Source organism: Megascapheus bottae, chromosome 33 (genome assembly GCF_031878675.1).
Source record: "Megascapheus bottae isolate mThoBot1 chromosome 33, mThoBot2.hap1, whole genome shotgun sequence".
In the NCBI taxonomy this organism is placed as follows: Eukaryota; Metazoa; Chordata; class Mammalia; order Rodentia; family Geomyidae; genus Megascapheus; species Megascapheus bottae.
Genome location: NC_143541.1, coordinates 965991 through 978001, shown reverse-complemented (window position 1 = coordinate 978001; position 12011 = coordinate 965991). Strand labels below are relative to the sequence as shown.

Here is a 12011-nt window from a genome sequence, read left to right as displayed (position 1 = left end):
ATTTATTTCCAGTTCAGTCGATGATTTTGCTGCAGACGTAGATAGCTTACTCATGGGAGATATACGCTGCTGTTTTATGGTAAGAGCTGGGTCTATGAGCCAGGATCGCATGCAGGGGCTCTTGTGTGGTGAGCTGATGTATTCACAGGGACATTCAAACCAGTGTGGAATACCTCGTAGCCCAGCACTCTTCCAGTGTTTCTATTCCAGGCAATGGCATTCCAAGACACTTCCATTTCAGAAGCAGAAACACTCTGGACCCACGTTCCTCTTGGAGCCAGTTGAGGTTCTACCATCAGATAAAAGACATTTCCACCTTTAGCACTGTGGACATTCAAAAGCACTGTGACCATAAACAAGATTCAAGGAAAACAATTTCAGAGCTAAGGTCAGCTTACCATCCTCTCCTGAGTAGACAATGGACACTGTACCCAGGGAGCCTTCTCCTTCATTATTATAGACGCCCACTTTGACTTCAAAGGGAGAGAGGGGCGTGATACTTTCATTTCTGTAAACAAACCTTGATGATTCCACCAGCGCTACCCTTTCTTTGGTCCAGGTTGTTGAGCCAACTGGCCGGAACATGATGAGATAGCCGAATCCCTCTCCATTTTGTAGTTCTTCTGGAATGGACTTGGTCAGAATGAGATCAATCACTGAGCATTAGAGAAAACGTTCCACTGAGCTACCAGACTATTTACTAACTACCGTTTCTTTTGCAGAGATAGTCATGGATATCTACCCTTTTTAATGAACTATTGAAAAATGCTTTTAGTTGGAATGTCAATTAGGAAAATGATCCCAACAAAAGGCACTCAGATCAATAATTGTCTTCAAATCAAAATATAAAACATGTTTTACAAATTTATATTTTTCTTTGATGGCTCATAAATTGTAATAATGAAATGATTTATGACGTTGTGAAATTTATACCAGAAGCTACAACATAATTTCCAAACAAAAAAAGCATAAAACAGTTCCCAGTACATCTAAAACATACATCTTCATTAATAACATTAGGGTATAAATTTTTCCTGACATAAAATGCATTTCTAATTTCCACAGAAATCAAATTCTATGAAACACATTTTAAACTACAAATTTATTTAAACTACCAAATAGAAATAGATACAAGTTTTATCAGAACTCTTCAGATATAAATATTACCATCATATTCTCCAGGCAAATGAAAATAAAAGTATTGCTTGAAGTTCAACAAGCTTTCTACCTGATTATAATAACCTTGTATTTACAAAAGGGTAATAGAATTTCTTTGGTTTTTCTAAAGCAAAATGCTTTCTTTTCTTATTGATGGATAAATAGATAATGAGAGATCAATAAATATTTTCATAAATAGATATAGTCATTATCTAGATATTTTACATGTATACATATACATATACACACAAATATATATATATATATATATACATATACATTGAGTTTGGAGACAGATAGCTCAAACTGACTATGACTTTCTTCTGTACCCTAGACTGGCCTAAAATTCTTTGTTTCCTGAGTGTTGGAATCACAGGGATGTAACACCATATCTAGGCTGTTTTCTAAATGTTTTGTTTGACTCATATAGATATACCCGACAAAATCAATGCTCTTCATTTCTCATGTTTGCAGTGCTGTTTCTGGTGTTTTCCTTTTCTATGTAAGTAGATTGACTGCATCACATTAACTATCCATTTGGGCCACATCTGATTACCAGTTATATGCACCAGCACCAAGAGTACCACCTTGGGTCAGCATATTGGAGGAGCTCTGATACAGAACTTTATACCCAGTAGAAGCTAAGAGAAACAGAGCTCTACATTCAGGAGGGAGGATACAACATTTAGGAAGCAGTCACTTGTACCTAGCTGAACTAAAAGAAATGGGGAAAAATTGCTCAGTAAATCCAAGGGACTCTGAAGCTGGTGCTGGATTGTGAGTATTGCTGCTGACAGTTTCCTAGAATTCCTGCACAGGAAACAGTGATGAATGATGCTCAGCTTCTCCGTTTGACCTGCCTGCTTGGTTGCAGGGACTTTTTCCTGTCCTCATTACTTTCCACGTAGTTTTACAATAAATCCCCATTAACCGAGATGACCTCAGCTGGTCTCTATTTGCTGCCATGTGGAGTATGGTAACAAATACAGAAAGTGAAAGATGAGGGAAAATACAGCTGTTGAAATCTGGGAAATACAAGGCTTCCCTCTATTAACACGTTGCTTTCTGAAGAGAAAATCTGGATTCCGTATTATTTTTGACACACTTCTACACTCCTAGATACTCAAGAGGCTGAGATCTAAAGACCATTACTAGAAGAGATAGACTCTTATGTTCAGTTAATCAGCAAGATGCCAGAAGTGGAGCTGTGGCTCAAATAGTAGAGTGCCATCCTGAAGGTAAATGACAGCGCTCACACCCTTAGTTCAAACCCTGGTGCGGGCACAAAATTAGTTTTTTAATGATTTAGAAGAGATATAATAGGATCTAGCTACTATCTAACTTTGCAGAGTCTTTGATTTGATTTTTTTCTATTTTTGATCTGGTAGGTAATGAAGATGTCTATTTAATTCATCTCAGTAGGTAGGGGACTCTTGCTTTTGCTAGACAAGTAGGATAAGTCTTTTATATTAAGATAAATATGGAAAATGTTCTTTCATTAAAAAAGATCTAAGTGGACCATGAGTTTGGCCAAGTGGCGGAGCACTTGCCTAGCACACATGAAGACTTCTGTTTGATTTCTTGGTACCACACACATAAAAAGAGCTGGAAGAGATGCTGTGGCTCACGTAGTAGAGCTCTAGTCTTAAGAAACCCAAGGACAGTGTGCAAGAAAATCAGCATTAAAGAAAAAAAAGTACAAAATATACTCACTTAAGTTCTTTCTTTTATTTTTCTCATGTGGACAGAGACTCAAAGATAAAGAAATTTGCATAATTTTAAGAGCATCAGAGAGAGATTTGTCCCTTTAAGCAATTAAAATTGCTAAAGTCTAATAATATAATTCCTAACAACAGTGTCTGTAAGAACTAAATCTTTAGTACAAACCAAGGTTCAGTAAACAAAGGCTTTCTAGGCAAGTCTGGCATGTAGCCTATTTTGTATAAATCAAGAGTTTGGAGCTATAGCCACACCTCCTGATTTATCTCTCTGCTTCTGTGAGTAGACTGCATAGGGAAACGTCAAAAAAAATTTCATGGTTCATAAGGTTGCATATTTTCACCCTCTGTCTCTACATATAAAATGTTCCTACTATTTTTATTTAACTTCTTCATACCCCATCCGACATAGATAATTTATAATTGCATTTAATAGAAGATATTTACCACAAGCACCTGAAACTTGAAATGGAAAATATGAACACACAGAAATGTGCTTTTTGTGCCTATTTACTTTGGTTTGGTTTGCTCCAAATAATTAGACATGATATAAAATATATGGACTTGAGCAATTGTTAATTTCTTTAAAAATATAATATAGTTAGGGCCCCTTCTCTCCTGTTGTCTAAACTATACAAAGATAATTACTTAATAATTTTTAGGAATCTATGACCATGGAGGAGGGAAAAGAAACATGAAATCAGCAAAACTCTCAGGACATGTTGATGAAAGTGTTTATGTATCCTTGGAAGGATATTGAAAACTAAAAGATTTCCTCAGCATTAAACAAGAGTAATTCCCCAGGGAGACTCAATGAGTGTTATAGTTATACAGTAAAATATGGTCAGAGGAACAAGAATAATACAATTACTTGAAGTCAGATGTGCAAGAATCTCTGCTTTCTGCTAGGAGTGGTGTCTCACACCTTTAATCCTAGCTATTCAGGAGGCTGAGATCTAAGGATCAAGGTTCAAAGCCAGCCTGGGCACAAAAGTCCCCGAGGCTCTTATCTCCAATTAGCTGCTAGAAAATTGGATGTGGTGCTGTGACTCAAGAGGTAGAGTGCTATCCTTGAGCTGAAGAACTCGGGGACAGTGTCCAAACCCAGAGTTCAAGCCCCACAACTGACAAAAAGAAAAAGAAAGACCGAAAGAGATAGAGAAAGAAAGAGAGAAAGAAAGAAAGAAAGAAAGGGTTGATTTTATATACCTAATGCTTTTTATCCATGCAGGGAAGGGGGAAAAACATAAGTGGATCAGGAGGGGTTTCGTGGACGGAAATGGGGACAAAAACATGAGAAGGAGTATCAAAGTGTGAGAAGTAATGCACTTACTACCTGGTGGAAGTAATTTTAACCCCTCTATACATTACCCAGACAATAAAAAAAGAAAAGATAATTTTTCATCTTAAAAAAGAATGAAATGACAAATGCAATTAGGTCAAGAATCCTTTTTTGCTTACACTCTATTGGGTCTACCTCATTTACAATAAAACATCTCCACAGCTACTAAATAAAACAGTGACTAACTTATCCTGTCATAATGAAAAGACTACTGACCAATGTTTTCTGTATATGGAACTTGTTTTCTCACATTTGGATCATGCTGAGTTAGTCCTATTGTCTGACAGCAAAAGGAAAAATTTCCTAATGCTATCCCTAAATACTGCATCATAAGGATGATGCTTTATTCCATGTATTTTTGGATATCCTCGGGAGTGATCAAATAAATCTTTTTTGTGTTGTTTTTTAAGTATTTCTTCTAGCCAGCTTCATCATCCATTTTTTTCCTTCAAAATAACTCAGTTGGACAGAAAATTACCTCCCACGTTATGACGAGCTCAGATCGACTTCCTCCGCCTCCATTGACATTCACTGGAGCCACCATGGGAACTAAAAGCAACAGAGAGGGATGTTGGAAGGCAATTACGAAAGGATGTCTTCATCAAGATGAGATTTTGTTGGGAGATTTTACCTTGTGGAATCTCATTCAGGCACACTCTGAGAGTCTTGCATTTTTAATGAACATAAATTATGTTTACACATATCCAAATTTCTAAGAGAGAGGACACAGTTGTGTTTGATACATGAGCACCCTGGCTCCAAAATTAATTAAAAACCGAGTAGCATCGTGTATTTGACATTATTATGCATCATCTACTAATTGGCAAAATGATGTCCCATTCAGATGGTTAACAGGGACACTGTTGATTTAGTGCCTAATTATACAGTTGCGCTGTAAACAAGTTACTGAGGCTGTATATTAATTCATTACTTTTTTGTCAATAAGCAAACTAAAGATGATTTTTGTCTTTTTTAGTCATCAGAATATTTTAATATTTAAACTTAAAACTTTAAAATATGTTAACAGAATATTATGTTAGTAACACTTCTACCTGATTCTCAAATCTCTTGTGAGAGGACAAGAATGTCTTGTTACCTGCAAAGTCAGTGCTTATGGGAATTTCTATTCATCTTATATCTGATGCTCTAGTGAAATATTCAGGAACTGATGCTTCTGGTCAATTACAAACAAAATGCTTTTCGATTCCACCCTGGTGAAGACTACTGAGATGGGTGACAATGCAAGGCAGAGCACAAACCCGAGGACAAGAACAATTGTTAGTGTGTGCAGTGAGGCTAGAGTCACATATGTGCAAGTACTGAAATAATCATTCTTCAAGAGGTCCAAAATAACCTAAATCTGTGATGGACAATGGTAAATTTTCTAGGTATGCTTTCACAGTACTGCATCCACAGGTATGTCAGGGTTAACTGCTCATTTCAGACTCTTTCTTATTGTAGATACCACCTAAGCAAATCTTCATACTTATTTAACTTATTCTACTTTCATACAGATGTGTGACATGATAGTGATATAGGAATATGACTTCTCAATATATATTTTCACCATATATGTGTGAAGTTAGATACAGGCATAATATTGTGTTCAAATTATATATCTATATATAATATCATGTTATATTATATAATATTATAATATTGAACATTACTTGAACCTAAATAATCTTTAAGTCTTCTAAAACCTTTCATCAAAAACAACACAAGTCAATGTAGATTCTATGTAATTGCTGGATTTATTGTATTTGAAAGCTCATTATAACATTATTCCAGGAACTTTGCAGATGTTAGATACACAAAGAATATATTTAAAATGACATTTTGATTCACTCTGAGGTTTCTAATACTCTGATAAACACACAGTGCTCTGTCTTTAGTCAGTTTTAAAATTAACTCTGCAAAAACTGAAACCATATTGAAAAAAACTCTGTGAAAACTTAAGTCATATTAAGTTTAGTAGTTGTAACAAAATACGGAGAAAAGGGAGAGGGAATGAAATGAGACCCAAGTCCAGACAGAGTGAAGAGCTTGAGTATGATTTCGAGTGTCAGAAAAATCAGTGTGACTACTTTGCAAGGCTTGCTGTAGAGGAAACTATTAATAGTTAGGAGAAGGCAGCATGCAATCTTTACTTGAAGAACTTCAATGTCTGTGCCTAAATTGTAAGAGCAATCGCAATACAAGTTAGCTATAAACAAACAACTGGAAACTAAGACTGATACCCAGAGTCAAGGACCACTTTTGGAGATTCTGGCCCCATGGTTCTCTAGTCCATACTGGATATGTTTCTACCTTCATATAACTAGGCTGATGGTCTCTCATCGTCGCTAAGAACTACTGTTATTTGGAGAAGCTTGAGTGTAGAATTCTATAGTTAGTGGTTCAAATTTCAACTTGGCCAACATAAAACCTACCTAATATCCTGTTGTTTACTTTCTTTCTCTGTAAGATGAAGAAAGTTTCTCTTAGTTACATCTTAATTTCACTTAGTGCAATTTAAAAATTAACACATTTGATAATGTAATATAATTTAACTTAATGTAATTGCTGCCGAATATGCTTTTCCCATCATCATTCGTAGGATCAAATATGATGAGGGGCAGGAAATGTACCTCAGTTGAATAGAATATTAAACTAACATGGAAAAGAAAAAATAGGAAGGAAGAAAGAAAGAGGGAGGGAAAGGAGGGAGGGAATGAGGGAGGAAGAGAGGGAAGGATGAATGTCTTTAGTTTAAAAACTGTTAGCTGACATCTAATTTTGAAGTCATTTATATTTGCTAAGCTGAGTCAGCAACAGCAAAATTTGTCATTTACATAGTGGAGTAAGAATTTCATCTCTTATGGAACCAAGCTAGATGCCCCTCAATTGATGAGTGGATCAACAAGATGTGGTGTTTATACACAATGGAATTCTATGCTGCTGTCAGAAAGAATGACATTTCCCCACTTGTAAGGAAATGGAAAGACTTTGATTTTAAATCATATTAAGTGAAGTAAGCCAGACTCAAAGGAACATAGGCTCAATGGTTTACCTCATTTCTCATAATCAGTACAAACCTTGGGCTCTCCTAGCAGAGATTTACAATAGAACAAAATCTAGATATTTAAGGCCATATAGTATGATGCTAAATGTAAGGACCTCCAGGATATAGAAACAAAAGCCATATAATGAGTGATAGTTGTCCTTAATGTACTATGTTATCTCTCATCTCTTTTGCTGTCCCTCAATTATCTCATATTGTTATAGTATTTTACCTTGTTAGCTGATATATTGTATATTTGGTTATTTGAAATAGGATAGGGAAGGGGGGAAAACAAGATGAGGGGTGGGGGTGAGGGGAGGAAAATGGGGACAAAGACATGTTTGTAAAGTAATGCACCTTATACCTGGTGAACATAATGTAATTCTTCTATTAATTACAATAAAAATATATGAAAAAAAAAAGAATTTCATCTCTGTGATCTTCCCAATCCAGTGGGGCTTATGTTAGCTTGGATGTGAAAGTTGGGGTGGAACAAAGATGATCCCATGAACAGCCTGATTTATAGTCAGGTTCCACTAGTGTTCTGCTATTCAGTGAACCAGTTAATGCTCAATTAGTGCTTCAGTTAAATGAGTGTAGGATTTGCCTCATATGGATGTGGTGGGATTTATAGTATTGCTGGCTAAAGCTGTAACAATGTCAGAGTTGAAATGAATGACGGAAGGTGCCAAGCGGAGACTCAATTAATCTTTGGCTACACCATCTTAATGAAATAAGCATTTCATTTGCCTCTATCAACCACTTTTTGATTTTGACAAGGAAGAGACCAGATAGAAAGAAAGCTTCTGAAAAAAATATAAAAAGCCCTTATTCTAATATGGCTGCTTCAAGATAATCTGTAATTTCACCCATGACGGGGAAGACACCTTTCTGTAAACATATAAAGGTATGATCAAAAAAGCCACTGGTTTGCTGATTCAGATTTTGATCCCCAAATACTACATCACACACACACACGCACCAAGTTCCACATTTTTCTCTATTAACTATACCATAACGAATTTTCCATGCTTGTAGGAAACATTGGTTCCTTACCTGATGCTTTAGTTCTTAACAATTCTGATGGTTTACTGGGTTCTCCAATTCCAATGCTATTCCCGGCAACGACACGAAATTCATATTCCACCCAAGGGCTCAAACCAACTACTGTTGCATTGTATGTCTGGCCATTGAGAATTTCAGGGACTAGAAAGCATAAGACTTGTAAGGTAGCAGGCAAGAACCACAGGTTTATGTTAGATTATAAAATGCTAATTGTAAAGACCTTTATTAAATAGATTACCTGTAAATCATACTACCATTTAAAAGATTCTCTCTAAGTTTGGCATGGGTGGCCTCCATATATAATCCTAGCTACTCAGAGAGCTCACATCATACACACATACACATACACACACACACACACACACACACACACACATTTAAAGTCTGTCAAAACCTGTGTCACTTACCTGTAGCAACAGCTTGCCAACCCAGAGAAAAAGGTGTGCGTGTTTGAATAGTAAATATTTGAATGGGACTGTTATTATCCGGGCCTGGTTTCCAGCTTAACTGGGATGTAGTACTAGAAATGTGTTCCACTCGTACATCCTCTGGGGGACCTGGAGGGCCTTGAAAAGATATTTTATGATGACCACCTTGGAAGTGTTTAAATTCATTGATTGAAGACAAGGATGGTTTAATTTTACATGTTATATTTAAAATGTATAGTACTGACCATGATGCATTTATAGCCCATAAATACAGATTAGGTCCTCTTAATTTATTTTAAACAGCAAATCATTAATTAAGGAATGCTTCCCTTGAAGGATACAAAATTTCTTTCCTGGGGTGAATGGATGCTCCCTGACAGATGGCTAATTTTTAAAAAACTGAGAAATACTGTCTTTGATTCTCTCTCAAAATCCCCAGGCAAATACAACTTGTAGAGACAACTACAGCAACATGCAGATTTCACTCTGTTCTGCCAAAAATGGTTTGTTACAGTTGGGTGTGGTGGCACATGACTGCAACCACAGCTGCTAGGTAGGCAGAAATAGGAAGATCATGATTTCAGTCTAGTCCACATAAATATTAGCAAGATGCTATGTTAAAATCTAACTGGGTAAGCTGGCACCTAGCTATAAACATAGATACTCAGAAAGTGGACAGAGAAATATTGCATTATGCTACTAGGTATAAGGAAATGTGTGAGATCTTATGTGAAAAATAACTAATGCGAAAGTGTTGGGGGCACAACTCAAGTGACAGAGTTTGTCTAGTTCTTGAATTCAATCCTCTGAGAAGGAAGGAAGGAAGGGAGGGAGGGAGGGAGGGAGGGAGGGAGGGAGAGAAATAGGAAAGAAAGAGAAGGAAAGGGAAAGAAAGAGGAGGGAAGAAAGAAAGAAAGAAAGAAAGAAAGAAAGAAAGAAAGAAAGAAAGAAAGAAAGAAAGAAAGGAAGGAAGAAAAAAGAAAGAGGGAGGGAGGGAGGGAGGGAAGGAAGGAAGGAAGGAAGGAAGGAAGGAAGGAAGGAAGGAAGGAAGGAAGGAAGGAAGGAAAAGAAAGAAACAAACAAGGGAGGGAGGAAGGGAGGGAGGGAGGGGGAGAGGGAAATTCTAAGTAGATAAATTGCATATATGTTGATTTGTTTACTTGAAATAGGAAAGGGAAAGGGGAAAACAAGATGAGGGGAGGGGGTGGGGAGGGAAATGGGGACAAAAACATGAGGAGGGTTATCAATGTGTGTGAATAATGCTCCTTCTATCTGGTGAATATGACTATAACCCCTCTATTAATTATAATAAAAATATATGAAAAAAGAGTAAGAAAGAAGGAAGGAGGAAGAAGGAAACAGGGAAGGAGGGAAGGAAGGAAGGAGGGAAGGAAGGAAAGAAGAAAGGAAGGAAGGAAGGAAGGAATGAAGGAAGGAAGGAAAGAAGGAAGGAAGAAAGGAAGAGAGAAATGTTTACTATAAATAAAAGGCCAGTATAACTTTAAGGGATTGATATTGTTCTCTAAGTCAGATCATTTAATAGACACCATCTACATAATTAATGTCCAAAGAGATAAGGCCAATAATCTGGAGTCCTAAACTATAGGAAATAAACCATCTATATAGTTTTGTCTTACTCCCTTATGATAACTTAGTCCTCAAAGAGCTCTCATGAAGATATCAAAAATTCGAATGGTAAGCCAGTCACCTAGCTACTTCAAAGGCTGAGGTCTGAGGATAAAGGTTTGAAACTGGCCTGAGCAGAAATTTCACTGTGGGATTCTTATCTCCAATTAACCACTCAAAATCTGGAAGTGGTGTTGTGGCTCAAGAGAAAGAGCACTGGGTTTGAGCACAGAGAGGCTCAGAGACAGTACCTAGGCACTGAGTTAAAGCCCCACAACCAACAAGAAAGAAAAAATACATTGGGATAGTGAATGAAAAGACAATCACTGTTTCTACCTTTTACTCTTACCTCTAACAATTATATCAGCTGCAACAGATAATCTTTCTAGAGTTGTTTGTACTGTGCAGAGATATTTCCCTGAATGACTTAACTGAATATTTCTTATCATTAAATCCCCAACAGATTCCTGTAGATAGAAAGAGGGAAATGGATAAAAGCATAAACACACACAGCGGGTCTCATTTTCTTTACAGCTGGATAAATATCAAGTATGAGGCAGTCCCGAAAATTTGAAGATTTATTAGAACTGTTGTTGTCTCTCCTAATTGATTACTTTTATTATCTCCTTTATTATAATTGCATTGAGAAAGCAAGTATTTCCATGAAAGATATAAACTAAAGTAAAACAAAACAAAAACAGATGCAGCTTCATAAACAGACAGCAGTAATCTTTGCAAATAAAGATGGAGAGAATAATTATGAAAGATGGTGACTCATGTAAGCGATTTGAGGCATTTTCTACAGCACAGAAAAGTCTCAGTTACTTACTCCTCCAATCCTTTCAAAATGAGCCACTCCTTTTTTTAAATCGATGAGGTCACCGTTGAAGGACCAGCCAAAGACAACCTCAATGGAAGGGTCGTGAGACACTTGACATGGGAGGACAATACTCTCCCCAACCGTGACATCCATTTTAGAGGGAGGTACCGTGATGATGGTCCTCTCTGTGGAGAAAAAGAATTTTTGTTTCCTTTTTGGTTGGTCGTGGGGCTTAAACTCTGGCCCTGGGCACTGTCCCTAAGCCTCTTTGTGCTCAAGACCAGTGCTCAATTCTTTGAGCCACTGCAGTGGCATCTGGTTTTCTGTTGATTAATTGGAGATAAGATTCTCATGGACTTTTGTGCCTGGGCTAGCTTTGAACCAACCGTGATCCTCAGATCTCAGCCTCCTGAATAGATAGGATTACAAGCATGAGCCACTCTTCCTGGCCAGAAAAAAAAAAGAAATTTTACTTCAAAACAAACAAACAAAAAATGTAATGCCATCAATGCCATGTGATCACTGAGGCAAATTTGAGTTCTACTATAATCAGAATGAAAAAGATTTATTGCTTTTTCCCCAAATTATCTTGTGTGTTTCACCAAGGTGGCTTCTTACTTGTATTTTTATATAGACTATATGAAAACAACTTATAGAATATCATAAAACTCAAAAGGCAGCATTTCACTTATACAATATACAATATTCTCCCCCCTACCTCCCCACGACTGTCGCCATCTCACCACCTTTCTTCCTTGTTTTGTTCTAAAATTTGAGCATGGATGGCACGCTTGTAAATCCTAGCTACTTG

The 12011-nt window shown here is 36.8% G+C and overlaps 1 protein-coding gene across 1 annotated transcript in view; it reads right to left on the bottom strand.

Annotated features, from left to right (window-relative positions):
• The window catches only part of Cntn6 (contactin 6), a 241485-nt gene that overhangs the window by 11629 nt on the left and 217845 nt on the right, over nucleotides 1-12011 (bottom strand). Inside the window, 7 exon segments of the mRNA XM_090324028.1 lie at nucleotides 174-289; nucleotides 399-633; nucleotides 4697-4767; nucleotides 8318-8467; nucleotides 8734-8892; nucleotides 10730-10847; nucleotides 11210-11385. Of these exon segments, the coding sequence (XP_090180154.1) occupies nucleotides 174-289; nucleotides 399-633; nucleotides 4697-4767; nucleotides 8318-8467; nucleotides 8734-8892; nucleotides 10730-10847; nucleotides 11210-11385 (1025 nt within the window).